The sequence below is a fragment of the Magallana gigas genome, chromosome 3 (assembly GCF_963853765.1).
Source record: "Magallana gigas chromosome 3, xbMagGiga1.1, whole genome shotgun sequence".
In the NCBI taxonomy this organism is placed as follows: domain Eukaryota; kingdom Metazoa; phylum Mollusca; class Bivalvia; order Ostreida; family Ostreidae; genus Magallana; species Magallana gigas.
The window spans coordinates 26,918,051-26,942,808 of record NC_088855.1 but is presented as its reverse complement, the minus strand read 5'-3'; the positions used below and the strand labels follow the sequence as shown (position 1 = coordinate 26,942,808).

At 33.6% G+C, this 24,758-nt stretch overlaps 1 protein-coding gene across 1 annotated transcript; it reads left to right on the top strand.

The window, feature by feature from the left end:
- The first annotated feature begins 3,686 nt into the window (after positions 1 to 3,686).
- On the top strand, positions 3,687 to 23,661 carry LOC105327156 (CKLF-like MARVEL transmembrane domain-containing protein 7). Its single transcript, XM_011427469.4, has 5 exons — positions 3,687 to 3,787; positions 11,947 to 12,084; positions 13,776 to 13,943; positions 14,685 to 14,789; positions 21,897 to 23,661. Exons 2-5 carry the CDS (start codon positions 11,968 to 11,970, stop codon positions 22,056 to 22,058), a joined length of 552 nt encoding a protein of 183 aa, XP_011425771.3. The 5' UTR covers positions 3,687 to 3,787; positions 11,947 to 11,967; the 3' UTR covers positions 22,059 to 23,661.
- The last annotated feature ends 1,097 nt before the right edge of the window (positions 23,662 to 24,758 follow it).

Below are 24,758 nucleotides of genomic sequence, written 5' to 3'. Positions count from 1 at the left end.
AAATATATAACCCGCGTTTTTTCTGCAACGATCGCTACCTTCACAACCCAATGAATCATCAAAGAAAGCATTTTATTGTAATTCATACTAACATCTTTATTTTAGCTAATTGATTATGAAAAGTAAGTAAAATTTACCAAATTACTGTTAATGTACGTACATGTAAGTACGTTAGCTAAAAGAAACAGCCAAATCGTCTCCTGTGAGACTTTGAGGCTGACATCGTCATGATTATTTCGTGCAGTCCGTGATTTTTCCTAGGTCGCTGTAGGTTTGGACCAATCGATAAACAGGGCGTGTCGATTTCTGTCTAGCCTGGTTCCGGCCTACCCATAATGCTACTGTGCGGAGCATTATGGGTAGGCCGGAACCAGGCTAATATCTGTCCTGTCATTTTTTTTGTCAGTTTCGGCCGCTGTAGATTTCGACCAATCGAAAAACGGGGCGTGTAGATTTCAGTCTGGCTGTTTCTATAGAGCTATGAATTAACTATAAGTTATCGTTAGAAATAGATAGAATTATACTTGGTAGATGTAAATATTATATAAATAGTGCCTGTTTGGGAGGGTAACAGTTGAAATTGACACCCCGAGAAAACCATTGTCAACCGACGCGAAGCGGATGTTGACAATGGTTTTCGGGTGGTGTCAATTTCAACTGTTATCCTCCCAAACAGGCACTATTTATTTTGTTATTCTGAATGTCTTTTTTAAAATTTTTAAGAAAATTTTACTGCTTTTATATAGGAATAACGTGAATTCTACAGCGAACCGTACGCGCATAATTTTCGCGCATGTAACATTTTTTAATGTTACCCGTTGCCAAGTGCGTTGCTAACGCTGAGGGTAATAGTAAATATTATTAACTGCGTCTTAACCAATCAGATTTCAGTATTTAACATGAAAGTATAACAAATATATATATATATATATATATATATATATTGATATTATGTATATTTATCAGCGAGATCTATATCGCTAACGTCTTTTTACATACCGATAAACATGGATTATATAGATATGGGATTATATGGTGTTTTAGACATGTAAACTAATACACGGTATTGTTATTAACAAAAACAATGCATGTACAGTATTCAGTATGCCCAATGTATCTTTGAATACGTATTCATGAAAACCAGTAAATCATCACAAAATACACCTCCATGATTCTCTCGAACTGCAATTTGTTTACCACAGATAACCATATATTTTCAATGCCTCTTATAAAGCTCAAAAAATATATTGATGCATAAATGGATCAGTCTAATTAGTTTTAGTTTGATATGTTATAAATTGCCTATTCTTATACTGCCCCCCCCCCCCCCATATTTCGTATCCCCTGTCACTTTCCCGTTCATTGCATGTATTGGGTACCAATGACTTAAAGGGGCTTTTTGAGTACATTTGCAGATCCAATGTTGGCTTCTATATTATATGTTTCAAAACAAAAAATATAGATATGGAACCTTGGAAACGAACGCGAATCAAAAGTCTTCGTGCATAATCAATAATTTTTAAAAGGTCACAAAGGTTTACTGGCTTATACATTCCTTAATCCTTTATATCAAGAAGACTTATTATTATTTATATCGAATTGTTGCAACGCAGTTTGGAATTATATAAATTAACAACAACGCACTTTTTGATTTTTTTAGTACCGTGTATTATATATGAGTGTACATCAAGTTTGGTTTATTATCGAAACATTTAACGCACTTTGAAAAAAAAATGTATAAATCACAAACCACATGAACTTTGTGTTTAACCAGAGGACAGTGTTATTATTTGTGCGTTGGTATTTCTTTATATTTACATCTAACAAGTATTATTCCCTCTATTTCTTACGGAAACTTATAGTTAGTTCATATCTCTATAAAAACAACCAGACTGAAATCTACACGCCCCATTTATCGATTGGTCGAAATCTACAGCGGCTGAAAGTGATGACAGGGCTGAAATTGACACGCCCTGTTTATCGATTGGTCGCAACCTACAGCGACCTAAGAAAAATCCCGGACTGCACGAAATGGTCATGATGATGTCAGACTCAAAGTCTCACAGGAGACGATTTGGCTGTTACTTTTAGCTAATTAACTTTTGTATGTTAACAGCAATTTAGTGAATTTTACTAACTTTTCATAATAAATTTATTAATTAGTTAAAAGAAGATGTTAATATAAACAATAAAATGCTTTCTTTGATGATTCATGCGAGTTATGAAGGTAGCGATCATTGCAGAAAAAATTTACATAACCCGCTAACGCGGGTTATGTATTTTTTCTGCAATGTCGCTACCTTCATATCTCGAATGAATCACCAAAGAAAGCATCTTATTGTTTAAATATTTACATCTACCAAGTATAATTCCCTCTATTTCTTACGGAAACTTAAAGTTAATTCATAGCTCTATAGGAACAGCCAGACTGAAATATACACGCCCCATTTATCGATTGGTCGAAATCTACAGCGGCTGAAACTGACAAGAAAATGACAGGACAGATATCGACACGCCCTGTTTATCGATTGGTCCAAACCTATAGCGACCTAGGATTATTACGTGCAGTCCGTGATATTTTGTAGGTCGCTATAGGTTTGGACCTGTTTATCGATTGGTCAAGACCTACAACTACCTAGGAAAAATCACGGACTGCACGAAAAAACCATGACGATGTCAGACTCAAAGTCTCACAGGAGACGATTTGGCTGTTTCTTTTAGCCAATTTACTTACGTACATTAACAGTAATTTATTGAATTTTGCTTACTTTTCCTAATCAATTTATCAATTAGCTTAAAGAAAGATGTTAATATAAACAATAAAATGCTTTCTTTGATGATTCATGCGGGTTATGAAGGTAGTGACATTGCAGAAAAAATACATAACCCACGTTACCGAATGAATCACCAAAGAAAGCATTTTATTGTTTTAGTAAATTCAGATGAAAGTGATCTATCGTCATCGGGAACGGGAAAGGACAATTAGAGGCTAGTATACCATTTGAATTGATTACATGACCCCCACCCCTCATCTTTTCTTCTCAAATATATCGTAATAATTTCCATGAACTGTTAGCAAACTGGTGCTCAATTTAAAAAAAAAATGAAAGAAAAAAATGAATAAAAGTACACCCACTTTGAATAAAAAACAAACGTAGCTGACAATCAATAGTTTCTCCCATGGTTTGGTGAAAAATCTGTCTTGTAGTTGTCAAAGCATCAACCCACTTACCAATTTCAAACCTAATAAATATTTTGATTAAATGAAAAGTAAGAAGACTACATGAATCGACATTAGAGCATGATTATAAGCTTAGAAATAAGATTTAGGGCTTATTCAAGCACTTTAAATTCTTTCAAAAAAATACATCACACAGTTATCAAATCATCAATAATTAATAAATGACTTTTGAACGTTTTGAATATTTAGAACCTACGGCTTTAATTGCTTCTTGTAGAAATTAAAAACGTCAATTTATTTCAAAGCGCGTCTTTTTGACAAATCGATGCATTATGAAAATAAAAACAAAACAAAAATCATATTGTATTTGACATAACTTAGTATGTTATTTGCCATTGTATTTGTTCACAATAAAATGAAAGCAAATTATTGATCTCCGTTAACTATAATAAAAATGTATATACCATGAAAATTCCTAATCGGAAATGCGAAAATATTTTATTCGTAGTTATCATCCGGATTTGCGCGTCCGATATTGCTTCAAACATTACCTATTAGTTCCGGTTGTAAACACTTCGAGGGAGTATTTTCATATTATTGATCAAGGTATTGAAATTGCAAAATTTAGCATGCATGAAATATAATTCATTTATTTTTTTATGATTGCTTCTCGTATGTGATTGTACCAAATGATTTTCATCTTTTTCTCGTGTTTTACTAAATAGCGTGTTGTTGATTTCAGCGAAACTGAGTCACAGATATTTCTGTATATTACTGGCAAAAGATTTCCGTATCTTTTTTTTTTTCAAAATTGATTCTATGTAACATGTCTAAGATATGTTAAAAACATGAGCTTTATGCAGTCTAACAAACAATCTGCTTACATTCATTTGGTTACCGGTACATGAAATAATCACTTAAGAGTGTAGAGAGGAAGAAGTGCTTTTAAATACGCAACTTGAACCCATGTGAAATTAAATTGATAGTAGAGATGAATCAGTAAGAGTCCATGATATCACAGGGTACAACGTAAACCAATTAACATGTAAATAATGAAAGGCTGATAGTGGCACAGTGAGGTATTTTTATATAGTATATGTTCATAGCTTTAAACGGGACGATCACGACATCTATTGATCAAGCTTGAATTGGCTATATAGAGCCTTATTAGGCTATTTAGAATAGCTTAATCTAAAGCTCCTTATACATTGTATAGCAGTTTCCACATTATTTTATAAGAGTCAGTCAAAAGTCATGAGTTTGTTGATATATTTCACATTTCAAAATGCAACTTAAATGAAATGTTTTAAATGCCTTATATTATCAAAAAAACATTAATTACAAATTCTCTGAAGGAGACATGTATTGATAAACAGTATTTACAAAAAAGCTCAAAATGAAAAACTATCACTGAACGACAGTTCAACTTTCACTTTCAATACCTACTGAAAAATCACTTATTTTAAGTAAAAGGCTGGATAAAATAGCTTATTAAAGCTAGATTGCATGTGCAGGAACCTGTTGAATCAGTGATAGAAGCTAAGAAGGTAAACCAACATATTTTACACTAAACAGCAATTACTGGGTAGTTTCACAGAATTTTTACCATAATTTCAATGATGATGATATTGATATGCTTCTATATCTCATGGCATTTATTTTAATGAATGAATTAGATATTTCCTCAAACTTTAAGTTTTTTTAAATGGAGGTGGAAGTATGATGCTTGAGTTTAAAAAGAGAGAAGTGTGTACTTAATACTATGCTGGCAAATAAAACTGGCTATTTTTCCCTTTCCAATTGAATTATTGAATTATGAATTTAAAAACTAATAAAAGGAAGGAAAATTAGCATATTTGATATTTATGACCTGGGGACATTGTTCCAAAGGAAATAGTTTTTAAAAAATCAATTGTGGTGCAATAATACAGTGCAATATTTTGTAATTTAAAATGAGATTTTTATTTGTATAGAAAATTTTAAAAAACTTTACACACACTTCCTTCAAAATTCTTTAAAAGATGAGTATAAGGCAGTAGCTGAGACATTTGAGCAGTGGCTTGTTAAATTGTATAACAATAGAGGAAACGTTCTGTGAAAGTTGCCGTGTAGTGTGGATACCTTACATTCCTGACCATTAGTAACATTTACAATGCAGCAAGTACCGTATATATTCACCTCTGTAGCCTATGGACACACCAGTGTTTGGTTATTACCTCGGGTGTAATGGTGTCGTATTACCAGAGTCACAGTTTTACCTGTGTATCACCTTGCAAGCCTTTAAAGTGACAATTTACAAATGGAACTCCGGGGGCATGAATCTAAACTTTATCATGATACATATAGTGAAGTAGTTTCTTGAACATGTTAAATTAGACTTTACTTCCACTAGATATATTATTTCAAATTCATCCTAGTTATATAAAAGCTGTTTCAGATACAGTTATTTTATTTATTTTTTTTGTGGGTTTTTTTTTTGCCATTTTGGATTGGGTTGGGTGTAAATACATGCAGAAATGAAAAGGCAATCCTATTATCCTTACAATATAAAGGTTTTAATAGAACTGCATGCATACATAGTACATACATAAAAGTATCTGCAGAACTATTGCTTTACAGGAAAATTCAGATTGATCTGTCAATCTGAATTACTTGTACCGAGCACCTGTACAGTTCTGCAGCTAAGTGTGGTGGGATCACTATCAGTCTATGACAGAAATGTCTGTTTCTTCTGTGCTTCAGATCAGCCTACATGTAGTTATAACTGACATACAACTTGGGTTTGGGGGTTACACTTGTGTACCTGCATATACTAAGTTACATCTGTTTCAACAAGTGTGCATGCAGACAAATTAAGTTGTGAATGCTTGCTTGCTTCAGAGTGATAAATTAATGTGTATACTTTATATTATATATATTATATTATATACAGTATGAGATGTATAAACATATATATACTCATTTGTACAGAGGGCATGTACATTGCATATGCATGAATATTTGTATATGCATCAGTATTTTCTAATGTTGTGGTTTTATCTTTAGTCATGAATTTCATTGTTGAGTCAATCCATGAATTCATCAGGACTTCAAAACTTGTTAATTTAGAAAATTTACTTAAGAAAATATATGGTAAATTTCATCATCATGTAAAATTAACAGAGGTTAATTTTCACTTTTCAAATTTTGACAAAACTGCATCATTATTAAGTTTTTTGGAAAATAATCTTGAATCGTGATCTGTGAAAAATATGCAGTGTTTTACTCTGGGTGGTATGGAAGCACAGAAACAGGAAGAGAATACACTGTATGTATGATAATCTCTTAAGTTGATTAAAACTTTTGATAAGAAATGTAAGGGTATGGAAAAAATATTATGCAGACTGTTTAGTTAGTTGCTCTAATGAATAATTTCATGGCTGCAGGCCTTAATTATGGATTCTTCTATGAATTTGATGCAATTGGTATTTATGTGTATGTATTATGCACATTAATTTGTCAAAAAGAACTGGGTACGTTAAGTATAACATATCGGCCCTGTTGAAATGTGAAAAATCAAACACATGATATCTTTAAAATGTTCGCCGGAATAATTTATGTAGGACACCCCATGCATGAAAGAGACTTTCGTTTGCTAAAATTCACGTGCGTTTGGTAATTGTAAACTCGGAAACCGGACCTTGTTTACGGATTTTGTAAAATATATGGGTTTTTGTAATGTTTGATCTGATATTTCTATAAGGCCGCATTCGAGTACATACACCAATATTTCAGAATAGCACAATTTTAGACTGCTTATTAACATAAAAACGGAAAAAAATATGTACAAGACTGCGGCCACTTTCGTTTTTTATTTTTTTTCTATTTTCAAGATGCACAAAAAATGAATGTTTTCATTGGTTAGCTAAGACGTAAGATGAGTTTCTTTAACATGACAATGCCTAAATAAATACTTAACTGTAAAAATAGACTTATGTTGACAATTGACTCTAATTAAAGAAAAATAAAACCGTTCTATGGAAAATTTGAGTATTTTTATTAGTTTATTAGTCCTTAGACACAGTGTATTTGATTTACTCACAATTACATACCGTGTATTGCAGATAAAATGGTCAACATTGTTGTGTAGTGAAAAGAAATATACAATATTGATTTCAGGATGGATATAAGAAGAAATATTGTTTTGAAAAACCTCAACATTTCTTATAATTTGCTATTTAATGAATATAAAGTTATCTGTGTGGCGTTGTACTCTACATAAATGACGTAACAAGTGTAAGCAAATGACGTCACAAAGTAGCTGAAAGGAGAGAGAGAGAGAGAGAGAGAGAGAGAGAGAGAGAGAGAGAGAGAGTTTATACAGATACATTTAAAATTTCAAAAGTTTTATTATCAATTCAGAAGTCAGATTCAAAACATTATATTTGTGTAGATTTATATATTTGGTACGTTATCAGAAATATATACCAGTAAATCAGACACTGAATGTTTGCCGATCCTGTTGAAGTAATTAAATCAAACTTAAAAAAAATATTTTCACAAGAAAAATATAATAGTGATCATATTCCTATATGCATGCATTTTAAGCGCCCAGTATATTTACTAGTACATGGATGTCATTAGTCTCTGCAACGGGACATGTGTCTAGGGGTTAGGCGCGTACATATTCTACAGTATTTAAAAAAATACAACATTTTGCGTAAGAATGTAGGAATTCAAAACTTATGATAGATTTAGCTGTGTTTAGCTTTTTAAATGACAACTTTAATTCTAGAAAATGCATTAAATACTTTTTTTTTTACATCGTTCACGGATGTCTTGCGTTAATTTTTTCTTGATCGATCTAAACTATCTATTACGGTAGAATGTTGGTAATAATTGGTGTTTGGTTATCATTATTAACAACAAATAATCAGTTCAGATTAAAACATTGTCAAATATATATTCATGTCGCTGGAATATTAACTGGAGGAATTAAATCGCCGCACAGGGGTATGTCCCGATTTTTGATCAATTGATCTATTTCATTCATCTTGAAAAGATATAACTCGCGTGTCTTACTAAATGTACATTAATCAATTAGTAGTCAAGTGTGCATAGTGTTTTTTCGATAAATTTCTTCTAAAACATTCAACCTAAAGTATAAATATATAGTTGTTACAAACAGATGTAAAAAAAAAAATCATTTGACCCCCTCCTAATGGATTTATTCAAAACATTGGAGATCTAATCCTTTGGGTGTTCGGTAATTTAAAAGCAGGTCTTCGCGCGATAACTTCACATGAATTCATAATGTCTGCGTGCCGATTAGTGGACGGGATCATGAGAGTACCCTAGAGCACACCGTGTGTACACATGCAGCTTTATAAAAAACTGTTTCTATTACTTTCCTATCGTTGGAAATGACAAAAAGGCCTTTGATTTTCCATCTTAAAGCTGACATGAATTCATAAAAGCATTTGGTCGCCACATTAGTTTCAATCGCTCCTCTACGGCCACTGGGGTATATATACCGGTTGATAAAGTTACGGTCGGTTGCTTTCCGATCGAGGCATTCACGTTGCACATACTTCTAAATGCATGAACTACACATTGTACTTGTAGTAAAATGTAGTAATAAAGAATAAAGAAAACAATAATCAATGAAATACAAAATATATTTATTCTTTGAAAGGATGTCCAAGGTATCTGTATTATTTTGCACAGACAGTGCTGCTTTACTTCGCATGCACATCGAACACGTGTGTCGTTCATACAGAGTGTATAACATCTGCATCTTCTTAAAAACCTTGGCGACACTACATCCAAAACAGTAGCTAAATGATAGTAAATCCAAGAAAGTAACAACGTTTCTATCCGTTCCTACAAAAACTCCCCGTTTATAAATCCATGCGATAATTGACATTGCTCGATCTGCCACAGTGTGTAGTTTGCGCATGTGCGATGTTACAACATACACAGGAAACGGTCTACAATTATCGAGGAATTTCGGAAGTATCTGCGCCTGTATTTCAGTCTGTCTTGTTTCGTCGTTTATTGGATATATCTTGCCAGTGAAGTGGTTGTCATATTATTTTTGTTCAAAACGCGTTTTTACAAGTCTTTTCGTCCAAGGTAACGTGTTCGGGTGTATGAAATTCCTGAATGCGGTGAAGCATGACGAGGGCTCTCGGACTTATATAGGAGGTGTGAAGCGATGAGCAGAACAATAGAAATCGACAACTAATATGGCGGTAGTCGGAGATAAAAGGGAAGTAATGCGTATTTATGAATTCATGTCAGCTTTAATATAACAAATACAATTTAACTGCTTTATCTTTCAAGCTTATATGCAATTATTTGATACATGTACACTTCAAATTAATTTGAAATAATGAAATAAATTAATTTCAAATGATATACATGTACATGCTCCAGCTATTATGGTGTTCCGATGGGGCCACTTCGACTTTCGCCTTGAGGGCGAAGATGCGAGAGTGTGAAGTTGCGAAGGCGAAATTGTGAAGGCGAAGGAGCGAAAGTGCGAAGACGCGAAGGCGAGAGTGCGAAGGCGAAGGAGCGATACTACTATCGCTCTTTCGCCCATGCAACTTCGCACTCTCGCCTTCGCAACTTCGCACTTTCGCCTTCGTCTTTTTTTTATTGCATTCAGCATGAGGTATCGGTCGATTCCAATGGAATCGAATTTGTTGCAGGCACGGTACTCGCCCGAGGTTTGCCGATTAATCTCAGATGTTATTGATACCCATGCGCTATAGGCCATTGTGCTTACTATGAAAGTTTATTAATATTTTACTGTGTTATGTGACATATATGTTTACCGGTGCTCACTATGCCTAATCATTATGTACTCCTCATAAAATGTAATGTCCGCAATAATGTGTACACATACACTTCCAGACTCCCGTCACTTATCAGCTGTCTGTTTATCTTAAACCAACATCGTAGTTCAAACACATTACCATTTCATATTAATTATGCGACATTCCTTTTTCATGCACGGATGAGCTGGAGAGGGGCCCGGACCCCCCCCCCCCCCCCTTTCCCCCACGGAAAATTAATATCACACAGTAATGGAGAGAGGGTCGGACACCTCCCCCCCCCCTCCACCCCTGGAAAATTTAGTATTATTGATTTCACATAGTAAAATTCCAAAAAATATGCCTCGGACCCCCCCCCCCCCCCCCGACTAGTACAATAGTACAGTTATCCCTCAGACCCCCCCCCCCTATTAGAAATAATGAAAATATTGATCTGCGCAGGGTGTTGAAAATAAATTCTCAAAAGTTAATCTTCTGCCACAGATGTTATTTTATACAGCTAAAAATATCTCTAAACGATAGAGAGCTCCAAAAACATAAAAGGCGAAGGCAAAAGAGCGAAGGCGAGAATGCGAAATTGCGAGGGCGAAAGAGTGAAAGTAGTATCGCTCCTTTGCCCTCGCAACTTCGCACTTTCGCCTTCGCATCTAGGCGCTTCGCCGTCGCATCTTCGCACTTTCGCTCCTTCGCCTTCGTACCTTCGCCTTCGCAACCACGCATCTTCGCCCGAAATTGCAAAGGTCGAAGTGGCCTTATCGGAACACCATAAGCTATATATCGAGGAAAACGACTGAATTTTCTACTTCCGTTTATGAATTTATGAACAACAGCGAAAATTAAAATTCATGTCATAAGATACGGTAGCCCTTGAATTATTTTGTTTAGTCGAGCAAGCTTTTTGGAAGGCTATTACTTGTACAGCTTACACTTCTGTCAACACTGGAGAAATAGTATGTCACATGCTCAAAACAAGGATGACAGGCACGGGTTATTGCTGTTTTCATTCTCTTGTCTAATCATCTTAAAGAGAGGACAAGCATTGTGGGCAAGTTTATAAGATTATAGGAGTTGACACTACTGCTGATTTCTATAAAACCAGCGATCAATCTGGAGGGGGCAAAACCTGCCCTTTCAATTTTTCAAAAATCCGTCAAACTAGATAATGTAATCATGCAGTTTTTAATTTTTACCTCGGCTAAAAAGCTCTTACAGTAACTTTGAAAGAAAGATGTTCACATGCATTCGACATTTAAATTGATTTTAGATAAAAAAAAAATACATTGATTTTAAATACATTTTGTCCATCGTCTCAGTCAGTTCGTACATTAATCTTGTACATTGGGCGTTGTCAGAGGTGCAAGCGAAAGTTGCGTAACACGACCTCTGGTGAGAGAATGCAAACTATTATGATGATGATGTATAAATTTATATAACATGAAACATAATTAATTCCTTACTGCAAAAGGCAAAGAAATAATGGATTAAATATGTCTTTTTTACATTATATACCAGAACATCCTTTCTATAATTATTATTTGAAGAACGTTGTCAATACATTTCATGACGTCATGACGTTTTTGGTTAACTGAATAGCTATAAACAATGCTATGTTTAGATAACTATTATATAGAAACCGTAAAAGATATTTTCAAAAATCAAACTGTTTTGAAACCGGTTAATTCTCCAAATATTTCACTCAAAATTTCATTAACTTTGAAAACAGGGCCGATTTTGCTGCTTACCGTACCCAGTTCTTTGTGGATAGATTATAAACTAATGTCATTTAGTAACTGATCAAATCTATACACAGAGTGTATGGTCTTTTATCTGTGACTCATTGAGTTCCATCCAATGTAGTTCATCAGTCACTAACACATTAGCAGTGGTGCAGAGAAAAGTTATTCTTGACTGAAATGTTTTGTTTCCTTCTGATGATCCCTACAGGCTGACGAGTAGAGAATCAAGATGAGTACAGAATACGTGGAGAGAACTGAGACCACCACGACCTCCACTGGTGATGGGATATCTCTACAGTCTGGCTATCTACGCAGTCTCAGGGCCTATTTAAAGATAGGAGAAATGGTAGGATCATTGAAATATGTGTACATGTCCTATTCAACAGGAGTGAAAGCATTGATGTAGATATGTTGAGATACCAAAATGCTTCCCTGTTTATTATTAAAAAAAATATAAGAATGTTGAAAATTTTCAAAAATTTTCAGAATTAATTTGTAAATGTCTGTAAATGTCCCAAAATGGTCAAGTCAATTTGCAAATCATTTTGTCATGTAAAGGTTAACTTTTATTCATCAAAATTATAAACTGTGGTTAAGGTTTATTCTTCTGATGCTTTGGCTGTTTCTAATTATTTGCATATACTAATAAAATTATGGTTGTATAGACACTGCATGCATGAAGCAGGCCCTTAGGATAAACCCCCACCAGAGCCGACGAACACACTGCGTATTGATCAGCATTTTATTGATGTGTGTCATTTGCATTGCTGTGTGCAAGCAGGAGGGAAAAAAGACAAACTGTTGTTCTGTACATCTGTTTGAAGTCACTGAAGACAGAGAGATTCTAGGAAATCTGCCTTGACAGTGGCAGGCTCTAGAGAAAAAATAAAACCCTGTGTCACTCACTTGGGGATGTTCTTAAGCTGTGATTGTGTGATTAATCAGCCAACACATTAGGATAAGGCTGTAGGGACATCTTGTTATATCATGAATGACCAAGTCAACTCATGCATGAGTCAAGTTTGTTGTGACGAGTAATGTACTCAATACGCGGCAACTGTAATGTGTCATTTTTAAGAACAAGATCCACTTGATGTCTAATTTGGCCCTCATTTTGATTTCAGAAATATACATTTTAAAAATGTAGACTTGTTGAAAAAAAAATAGGTACTACAAGACAAATAAAGTTTTAGATATAAAAAAAAAAAAAGGAAATTGGTTTGTATGATGTCACTAATAATTGCAATCCACCTTTTTCACTTTAAAGGGACTCAGATTAGCTTTTCCTTAATGGTCTCTTTAGCTGAAAGAAGTGCATTTGTAGGCCTACACGAAATGTAATGTAAATACAATGTACTCAAAAGTTGTGGTCATTGCATGCAAGTGACCAACCTTTACCAGACAAAAATCTGGATTGAATTTGTTTCTCTAGATGTTACAATGGTGTAACACATTGCAAATCAATTTAATTCCTGATTTTTTTGAAACACTTTATATTATTTTTTAAAAATTTCCTGCAAATTATGTTTTTCAAGAAGTACCGGTACACAATAACAGTTTATCAATCACAGATGTATAATTTACATGTAGCGTAGAAGGGGATGCTTTGAAATGATCATTGGTATTACTGTGTCTACACTCTTTTTTTCGATAAAATGAGATGACAGAACATTTGATAAAATAGGATACTTATGATAAAAATTTGATTAGCAAGAGTTGATTTTGAAATTAAAAACATTTATCACTTTGTTAATTAACAGCTATTTTTGATCTTAAATAATGATGAATGTTATGTTATATTAGCAGTTTTTGGCCCAGAAAGGACAAGTTAAATTGACATTGGAAAAACTAGTTTGACAATAAACTATTGCTTTTAAAACTAGAACTCCTGATTTTTCTTATTCAAGTAAGCTTTCTATTGAGCAAAATTGACATCCATTAAAAATCTTTTTGTGTTGTATCAATACCCAAATATGTTTATATTGTCTTTTTTATCAGACAATGTCAGATACAAGGTATATGTTTGCTTTGTTGCAGGTGCTGTGTCTGATTGCGTTCATCTGTAGCTCCGTGGACTGGTGGGTACCCCTGGGACAAGGCTGGGCCCAGTTTGTCTTCATCTCCGCACTGATAACCACGCTCATCTTCTTCATATTTCATCTATTCAATGTTTTCTCCAAGCTCCCTGGACCCTGGGTATTCATTGTAAGTGTGCGAATCCACTTTTCATTTTTGATGTTGATATTTTTCCACAATTCTTTGAGAAATAGTCATCTACATGAGTATTGATATTTGATTTTCATAATATATAGTGCATGCATATTTATACTTTGTGAAACAATTACTGTGCTACTGAGAGGGTTCTGCTTGCAAACATTGACAAAGCTCTCAATGACTGAACTTTATACTGATCAGTTTTCAAATTGGCACTTTTAAATTGTCAATTTTATATCATGAAATATTAACATGGATGAAAATGTATTATATTCAGAATATAATCATTGTTTTAAAAATGTCCTTTTGTACAATTAACAGGAATATGCAGTTTAAAAAAAATTATATAAATGCAAAAATGTATAAGCTTTATGACTTGCAGACCAATACCAGTATGCTGATGCACTATGCTGCAAGACATCTAGATAGTGAAAAAAAAATAAGTTCATTTAAATTATAGAATGATAATGTAATTTTTATAAGAAAAAAACCCATTAAAAATCACAACATAGAGCTGGCCAATACCTCCTTATCTACAAAAAAGCATTATAGGTACCTGTATAGGACTCTGAATGCATTTAGTTTTAAATCAATTTGTGCATAAATCTCAAATTCTTCCTAGAAAGATCTTTTATAGTATAATTATTATATAAGCTGCATATACCTGTATGACAGTTACAAATAAAGCAGAACTGACTCCCTTTCATGGATGTTTTAACTTTTATTTTACAGGAGTTTGTATACTACGCCGTGTACTGTGTCCTCATCTTTATTGCAGTCATAGTCTGTCTGGCTCGGGGAGCCCAGTATAATCACGGTGGAATTATTGCTGCCACGGTGAGTCCAATTTCCAGTAGTCGGCCTTTGAACTAGGTTTGCTTAAAAAGACTGCATGATAAACAAATTACCCACCAGATTTGCCTTAATTAGAATTTTAAACATATCAGACATTATTAGCGCCCCCGATCTGTGGGCACCCTATAGTGATCAGTCTGTTCGTCCGTCTCTCTGGCCAAGATCTCTTGTCAGGAGCATATCTTCTCTCCCCTTTGCCCAATCTGGCTCATACTTCACCCACAAAGTGCCTTTAGGTAAAAGTGACCTTGAACCATGTTTCTAGGTCAAAGCTGAAGGTCATAGCAGAATTATATGAAAAACCCTTGTTCAGATCATATCTTCTCCCTCCTTGGTCAAATCTGGCTCAAACTTCACTCACAGAGTGCCTATGGCCAAAGGGTGTGCAGTGAATGAAGTTTTTAAGTAAAGGCTGTGCAGTGACCTTGAACCAAGTTTTAAGCTCAAATGTGTAGGTCATAACAGATTTGAATGAAAAATCCTTGCTGGAGCATATCTTTTCTCCCTTTGATCCAATCTGTCTCAAACTTCACTCACAGAGTGCATACAATCAAAGGGTGTGTAGTGTCATTGAATGATGTTTGTAGGTCTAGTGTCAAGATCATATTAGATCTTGCAAAATTCTTTTTTCAGAGCATATATATACTCTCCACTTGGCCCTATTTGGTCCTACTTCACACTAACAGAGCTTTCGGGTTAATGGTGTGCAGTGAATTTATAATTTGAACCAAGTCAATATACCAGATCTCTTTATAATCAGTTTTAGACCATAGATTATCTCCCATTTGCTTAATCTTGCTCAGGTTGAACAAAAATGCCTGCATGTAAGGGGTAATGAGATTGAATTCAAAGTTTTATGCCAGCTAGAAAAATTTTAGGTTGTAGGTCAAGGTCAAAGCAAAATTCTCTGAAATGCTATTCATCCTATTGTCCATTATTTAAGTGGGCCCTTTGAGATGGTCACCATCTCAATGTTGTCTAGTTTGGTAATCATTTTGTGATAATAAAGAAAAATCCAAATATTTTAGGGTTAAAATTTGAATTTGTCCTCCGTATTAATCTTTATACAGAGCTCTTCATTTCAAGGAGATCATTTTAGTCTAAAAATGGCCGTGACCACCCAGCCCTCTAATGTCTAATGTCACATGATTGGTTCATTGATTTATTTCACTCCTATCTAGACATGGTTTCTGTCAGGTAGTGAAAAGATTTTTAGCTTTAGATAAAAACATTTCTTCATGTTCTGATCCTAGTAACTATGAGGAGATTTTGTTGTGTCAATATTAGAAAATGCTGGTTTAAGCTTTGATAAGAGAACACAGTGGAAGGATTGAAGACATTTTTTATCTTGTTTAACATGAATTATTTTATCCATTGATCCCAAGAAACACTATACGAGTATATTGTTTTCTTTTCTTTTTTCTTTTTTGGCATTATGTGTAGCAATTTGAATTTTCATTACATGATGCTAATGGGATAACAAGTTAACAACGTTTAACCACATTAAAGCATTAAGATGACTCCCAAAAAACTTGAACATCTGAATTTCTGGGGTTTTATTTACATGACTATTTAATCTTTGATGCAGATAATCTCATGAATGCCGCTTTAATTAATCTAAAAGGTGACCACAGAAAAGATATACATCTTCCTTTGTAATAGGAATACATTGTAATACATGTACTTACATTGTTTTAGAATTACTTTAGCTGGACATCATATTTATAGCTCTTTATTATACCCAAGAGCAACTGGATACATGTTCTCCTCTGATGTATTTCATTAAAATCTGAATGCACTGGTAATTAAGTCTCCCAAACAAAGTTTGGAGACTTATTGTTATTGTACGGTTTCCTCTTCTTCTTTTTCTTCTTTCCCGCTCTGAACTTGTCCGTCGCGTTTCTCAGAGATGGCTGAACAGAATTGTGCAAATCTCTAGGATACGATAGGCCTGCATATTTAAATGTGCACGCTGGTTTGATTTTTCTCATTTGGGGTTGGCCAACTACTTTTCTGGGGGGTCAAAAGGTCGTGGGGTCTAACATTGAACCTTATAGGAAAAATCTTAGACTCTATTGTAAATGGTTATAACTTGAAAACAGACAAAGATAATAATAAAGGGTTTTCAGAATCATATATTGACTGTTACAGGCATTATATAGGGTTTATTAGATCTGACCCTTGGGGTCATCCCCACCCCCCAGGAATTGGAAATGACCATAAATCTCAGAAACTGTTAGAATCCTGACCCCTAAACCATAAAATCTTGTTCCATGTGTTAAGGGGCATCAAATGATATGTAGGTCATGGGCCCCAGGGTGGTCCTGACCCCCCTCAAACAGGAAGTGCACATATAACTTGAAAATGGTTAAATTTCCCACCCCTAAACCATATATATTTTTGTTCCTTGTGTCAAGGGGCATCAAAAGGTACCGGTATGTAGGTCCCTTGGGGTGGTCCTGACCCCTCTCAAACAGGAAGTGCTCGAATATCTTGAAAACGGTTAAGATCCCCACCCCTTAACCATATATATTCTTGTTCATTGGGTCATGTTGGTTCACATGATGTATAGTAAAGGACCCCTGGGGAACATCATGAAACTTCAGAAATAAAAATAATCAAGTTCTTAATCTTTTTGTCTGTAAAGTTTGACCCATGTGGGTCATCCCTACTCCCAATGATGGCCTCGTTCGTTTGGGAGACGTTATAATCGCCACGATTATAATTACATCTTGTTTTTTTTTAAGAGAAGAAAGTCCTATTGGATTCTCCTTTATAAACATGAAGAGCCGTGTTAACTTGCTAGATCTTTCATATTCTTACTCATCAGTACCAGGCTGTCACAAGATTTACAGTTTGTAAACAGATTCAAACTGTACATACCATATGCCTTCATTATCTGCAAAGACATTTTTCATGATTTCAAAGTTCTATCTTTAATTCCTGATGGCTGATTTTTTTCTTGACAAGATAGACATTTTCATTTGATATGCTAATAAATTTCATCACATCCATATACTGGGTAGTCTATTGTCATGAGGTTCACCTAATCTATATATACTTAAAGTGACGTATTTACCTGGCTATTTTTGCATTTTAAACACAATCTAGCTATTAGCTAGACCCCCAGACCCCCCATCTTAGTACTTTTTTATTTCTTCCTTCTACTTCAATTTTTAGAGACAACCCTGATATATTCACCAAAAAAAAACACAGTGTTACACTTCTGAACAAATTTTCCTTTTATACAGGCTAAAAATCCTCATAGATTAAAAATATATTTGAACTCTATTCAGGAAGTGCTTTTGTATTAAATTTAGATTAGCATATTTTTTTGAAGTGGGTTTATAAATCCCCATAAAGATGATGTAAAAAAAAACAAATCAAAACGGCCCTTTAATTTTCCTAAATAGAAAGTTATGAACTTGTTTTATAATTTAGTTGCAGAAATGGATTTATAATGTAAAAAGGGGATGCAAGAGCAAAAGGATGCTTTGCTATAAAGGTTCGATTTATTCAATGTATCATTTGAGATAGAAATATAGGTTTGGTAAACAGGGAAGGCTTAGCTTTGTCCTTCCTAGTCAAAACAAAAGGATGAAATCTGTAACAGGAAAATCAAAGACAAAATGACAAAACAAAATTTAATTGATACTTGATATCTTTAGATATATCTTTTATACTAGATTAAAATTGTTGTTCATTTCTTATGCAATACATGTAAAATAATGGAAAGGATACAGGAATACCCGTATGAAAGAGACAATATATAATATCATGAAATTACTAGAGTATACATTTTTGGTATTTATAGGCTACTTTAATTTGCTCTGCCAATTGACTGAAATATGGTTGAAATTTGATAAATCTCACTTGAATACTGATTATGAGAGAGAGAGAGAGAGAGAGAGAGAGAGAGAGAGAGAGAGACTGAATGTAGTTATGAACAGTTTTGATACTTCTTTCTATATTTTCTCAGTTGTAGCATGTAGGGAATGTTTCATGAACTGTTAATCTTTTGTGTGGGATATATTAGCATCAGATTTTAAAATCTATTACGAGGAAATTTCACATTTATGTTGCTTTTTAGCTATTTTTCCCTATTCAAAACAATAGATATATGCTGTCAGCCTGTGTATTATAATTTTGAGTATGTGTCTTTAAAAAGATAAATTCATGAGTTGTTTCAACTTGATCATATCATAAAAAGGAAGGAAACTCTTAAAAGTATTCAGTATGAGAATTTGCATCTATATAATCGTGTCATCAATTCATGCTTAGCCAATATATACACTGCACCAAAGTTTTAAGTGTTCACCCTTGCAATGTAATGTTTTTTTCTATATGAAATAAATAAATTTGTTTGTCTTGCCATTGGGGGGACTGATATCCATCTAAATTTCAAGTGTGAAAGAACAATGTAGCAGTCTTGACCTCTTGTTGTGACCATAGACCTTGTCCTTTGCTAACAACAATGCTCATGATGTCATCCTCTTGTAGCTGCATGTCTGTAGCTCCTGGTCTGAAAAAATTGCGCTAGTTTTCTGACTTTGAGCTACAGGCCTGTCGCTAATTTTCTTGATGAAGTTTGGATTAATATTACCCAGAGCTTTGGGATTGTTTTAGGTCGCCGATGGAAATGATGATACACTTATAGAAGGAAAAAAATCATGTTAAAATAACATTTGATTTAGATTGCTTATTACTAAAAGCAATGTCAAGGACAAAATGAAGAGCATATTTTAGAATGAGTACAGCTAGCCTGTCTTAGGAACAATCCAGACTCCCACATTTCAAATTCTTTGGCTCTTTCCTCAATGATCATTCTGCCCATTTTAAGTGTTTTACCTACTTTTACTGTTACCAAAGACTAATCTTAATTGCAGACTGTTGTTATTTATATGCTGTGCTGTTGATGAGAAAACATATCAATTACGAAATGTTGAAAAATTCACATTATTTTTGTTTTTTCTTCAAATAATTCGAATTATCAGGGTGAACATATATAAACGTTTTGTTTGAGCTATACACGCTATAATTTGCGTCAATTTTTAATGACAGTGAAAATGAATGTGTTTGTTTACTTATAAAAGTTCACTATATTCTGTAAATTACAGTGGTTAATTCTTTCTAGATACAAAGATATAGAATTTTAACTGTTTATTTTCCTAATGCCTCTTAATGAATATAATTGATGAAGAAGGAGCGAAACAGACCTCATTGCGCTTGTCCGCGGGATATCAGGTAGCCGTTATTGTTTTCCAAAATACATATCTGTCTCAATTTTTTTTTTACAGTTTTAACAGTTGTTACTTTGAAATATATACATGTATTTTGAGTGTAATGTTTTTCTCTCACGGTACCATTAATTTTAATGTTTAAAAAGGATAACACCCACATGAACTAAAAATAGCACTATGGGAAAAACACATAAGCCTATGTCATTGTTCAAGGGAAGTAAATGTATGTACATGAACATCCTCACACGCGTGTGTTTTTGCTTTATTTAACTCGTAATCATACATGTAGGACAAATTAATGCTTTACTGAAAAAATTATATCTTTTCCTTTATGAAACTACAACCATTATGAAGGTGTTGACCCCCCCCCCCCCCCCACCAAGTTTGGTGTAATAGTCTAAAATTAGCTGTCAACATCACGTGATAGATTGATTTTCATGAGAAGGCATTACTTATGTAGCAGGAAAACAAATATTAATTTATTGTTTAAAATTAGATATTTTTTTTATTATGTGATCAAATTGGGTATTATAATTAACAGCATAAAGGTAACTTTTGCAAGGAATTACACACATGTATTTTCCCCATCATTTAAAAACGATGCAATTTATAGCATGTATAGCTTTTATGTTAGAAGTTTTATTATTTTTTCATGCATTTGAATAAGTGATTTGTTGATATGATTAAAAACATGAATATAAATACTATATACAGGGTTATTTTCGTCCTATTTAATTTTTGTTCTTTTACACTTGCAAGCGATTTCGCCCCGTCTTGAATTCGCCCAGATGCAGTCGTGTTAACAAGGATATTATTTGCAGCATAGAATTAGCACAGTCTTAAATTCGCCCTCTGACATCCAGGGCGAAAAGGGGCAAAAATAAAACGGGGCGAATATTTCCCTGTATACAGTATCAATTTCACTGGGTACTGTAATGGTCAAATTTAAATCCACCAAAAATTTTCTTCCCCCACCCCCCCATCCCAATTTAACATCATAATAAAAAGATTTCTTTGTCTTTAATTTGAAATTATTTTTTATTGCATATCCCTTAAGTTGATACATATGATCTGTGTGAAATGTTAACATCCTAGCTCGCCAAGGAAAGGAAAGAGATATCATTAACTAGATTGATAACTTTTCGATGTTCTTCTGTCTTTCATTAAAGGAAACAGAGGATCAGCATGGTACTTCTGTGTAAAGAGAACGGTAAATTAGTGCCCTAATCCTATCCAGTATGGCACTCAACCGTGATACAGATGATACAGTTGGTTTGATAAATTGGGCAGTGCTTGTCTCCACATTATTTTGTGTGATTGTCATGATTTTGCTCACATGTACGAATAAGGCAGTTTGCTGCAGTGTCAGAAAATACATATATGGATAGTGAACTAAGATTTTAAGCTTCAAACCATGATTAGTGTCATTTATATTTGCACAGCATTGAGATGCAGAGATGAATAACCTCACTTACCTCTGTCATTTTTATCTCCATCTTGCAAAACATACTGATACAGTCATTACAGTGGAGACAAAAGAAAGATACTGTAAACCAATTTTTATTCGCGGCAACCTTATTTCGGGATTGACTGCCAATAAACTGGTTCGCGACGACTAATGTTCGCAACCAAGCCTTATACAGACCTGTATTGTTATAAAAACTATAGACAAAGGATTGGTTTGCGGCGAGAATTATTCGCGACGACAAGGCTCTCGCTAACTTGCAAAAATTTATCGCATGCGAATAAAATTTGGTTTACAGTATTACATCATGCAAAGTACTGGGTAATTTGTACCATGCAATTTTTTTCCATATTTAAATACCAGCATTGATTGAATCTTCTGCAGGTTTTCGGAATGGCGGCCCTGGCTCTGTACTGTGTGGACACCTTCTTCATGTACAGGGAATGGCAGGCCTCCAAGTACCATGCCGGATCCAGTGCCGGTGGTACCGCCACTACCACTACAACCACCACCCAGTCTAGTTATGAAACCAGGACCCAGTACTAACAAGATTTGACCCCACTTCCACATTCCTTAACATGAAATCTATGAAAGGATGGAGTGCTAGATCTGAGGACGTTATATAGTTTTTGAAATTCCTATATTATATTGTACAACTCTTATTGATTTATTTTTTCTCAATTTTATTCTATGCTAGTTTGGGTGGTTTATTTTTATAATTTTTTTCTTTTAATAGTAGACAAGAGATTAGGTGGAAATTAATCTTGGATTAGATTTTCAATGTATGATTGCTTTGTAAAATTGCACCATTTCACATCTTGCAGCATTTTTTTTATGTTGTGATTTGGTTGTCATATTGGTTGGATAATGGATTATTTATTTCCAATGGGAAAATATGAAATTGCTTCAGACAAAAAGTTTGTACTACATGTATCATAAAAAAAAATTGATAAAAATTGAAATTAAAGAAAACTTGCTAAACATGTATTTATAAACACTCAAAAATACAATTTTTGAAAGAGTGAAAACCATTTACCAGACATTAATGTTTGGTAAAATGTTTAAGAAAATTGACAAGAAAATTGTGCCATGAAATTTTCTTATAATCTTTTCCAAAATTAAGAAAAAAAACCTTTTGCTTAGTTTTTGAGAAAATACTTGATATCTGTTATATTGTGTATAAAAATGTATCAGGTTATTGTATGTAGTATACTAATATCTTACACATGTACATGTATGTAAAAAATGTACTAGGCATATATTATGCAAATGAAAATCCATGCACTCGTGTAAAGGGGTAAAGAAAAAAACCTAAAATCCCATTATTGATGCTTCAATTTATACAAGAGTTTTAATTTTGAAGACGTGATTTTTTTAAGCCGAGATATCAACTATTAAAAAAGTTACTTTTCACAGTAAGTGTCAAAGAAATATATGCAAATCTATGTAGCATGTACATGTAGTACACATAACATTCAAGAGAAGTATATATAAAGAAAAACACAATTTATCCCCTTTGCACTGAAGTGTACATGTATTTAGATATATACTTGTTGTCAAGAGTCCTTTTATCCAATATTTATATGAATGAGTGTTTTATCTCTGTCATGGCAGTGAAAATAAGAATGTGTAGTGTTTATTTAATCTCAGAGAAAATAAGAATGTGTAGTGTTTGTTTATAATCTCAGAGAAAACACAAATATGTTTATTTAATCTAAAAAAAAAAAAAGAATTACAAATGTGTGCATATCTGATTGTTATAAAATCTCTAACTGTTGCATAATGATTTATTTTTTAGAAAGTTTGGAATTTTTTAAAAATTTTGTTTACACACTTTTTTTTCTACAGATTTGGATATAGCTGTAAGTGTATTAGAAATATGGTATAGAAATTACACTGAAATCTATTGTTATAAAACACTTTACTTTTTTTGGGGGGGGGGGTGTTACAAATAAAGCAAATTTTTCACACTTTGGTCATATATTTCCTAATTCAGAAATTGGTTAAAAAAAACCCAAAAAACCAGGATTGTAAATTTTGTTAATGAGCATGTTTTGTAAATTGTAACTGTTACCAGTTAAATTATTTTTAATTCAAAAATGTCTATGTCCATTGCACAAATTTGGAAGAAAAAAAAATTAACTCAGAATCAATTATTTTTGTTTTTTGAATACCAAAGCTGTATGCCATTGATATACTTATGTTATTGATTATTAATGATATGAATTGCATAGAGGAGCTGTTAGTTTTGTACAATTAGCAGGCTTTGGTGTGTATCCATACAATGTGTTTATAAATTAGAGTGTTAATGACTTGAATTAAACCAGTACTAGTTTATCATCAAGAACTTCAAAAAATTTTGTTTCTTCTTTATTTTCAAAATCAGCCCATGACCTTGCACCCTAAGCAATCATTATTGTGTTTACAGAAGAAGGGTTGGGGCAGAAGACATACCTGTAATTACAAATTAAGATATAAACGTACATGTACCTGGTATGTGAGGTTTTGAAGTGGGCTGTAGTTTCAACATTATTTTTAATTTATCCAAGTCAGAGGCACCTGATTTTAAAAATATTTTAATTCAAATCTTTTTGTAGTAAGATCATTTCTTATACATGAAGTATATTAATAACAAGATGTTTCCTTAAATCATAATGATATAATAATTATATCATTATAATATAAGGAAATATCTTGTTATAAAATAAGAAATATTTTAACGTCAGGTGCACGTGTCCATAGATAGAGACATTAAAGTCTATACTACATTCACTTTTGAACCGAGACTGAAGAAGACTTTTTAAAATACTCTGTACATACTGAATTCCTTAGACAAGGGTCAGTTCCATTGGGGCCTTGCCTGGGGAACACACTAACGTTTCCTGTCTAATAATTTGCCGCAAAATCATCTCTTGCAGCTATCTAATACATAACCCAAAAAGTGGTGTTTTGTAATGGCCTTCAGATGTCAGTCAAGATCATGGCAGATTTCTGTGTAAAATCCTAGTTGCACCCGTGCCTTTAAACTTATAACTAGCTCACTTTTGATCTCAAACTCACTGTTCCATTATGCATTCCTTTTTATATCGCTCACCTGAGCAGAAGGTCCGTTGTCAGGGTCGGCATTGGCATTGTTGTCTTCGATGTTGTAAACTTTTCACACTTTCATCTTCTTCTCCAGAACCATGGAGCCAATTTTTTTCAAAATAAAGGGCCAGGTCCCATTAAAATGGCAGATAATTGTAA

What these genes read in the sequence shown, in the direction of transcription:
- LOC105327156 (XM_011427469.4), top strand. Translation starts at nt 11,968, where the DNA reads ATGAGTACAGAATACGTGGAGAGAACTGAGACCACCACGACCTCCACT. An exon ending in ATTTAAAGATAGGAGAAATG is followed by an intron (nt 12,085 to 13,775) that starts GTAGGATCATTG and finishes GCTTTGTTGCAG; the next exon opens with GTGCTGTGTCTGATTGCGTT. An exon ending in CTGGACCCTGGGTATTCATT is followed by an intron (nt 13,944 to 14,684) that starts GTAAGTGTGCGA and finishes TTTATTTTACAG; the next exon opens with GAGTTTGTATACTACGCCGT.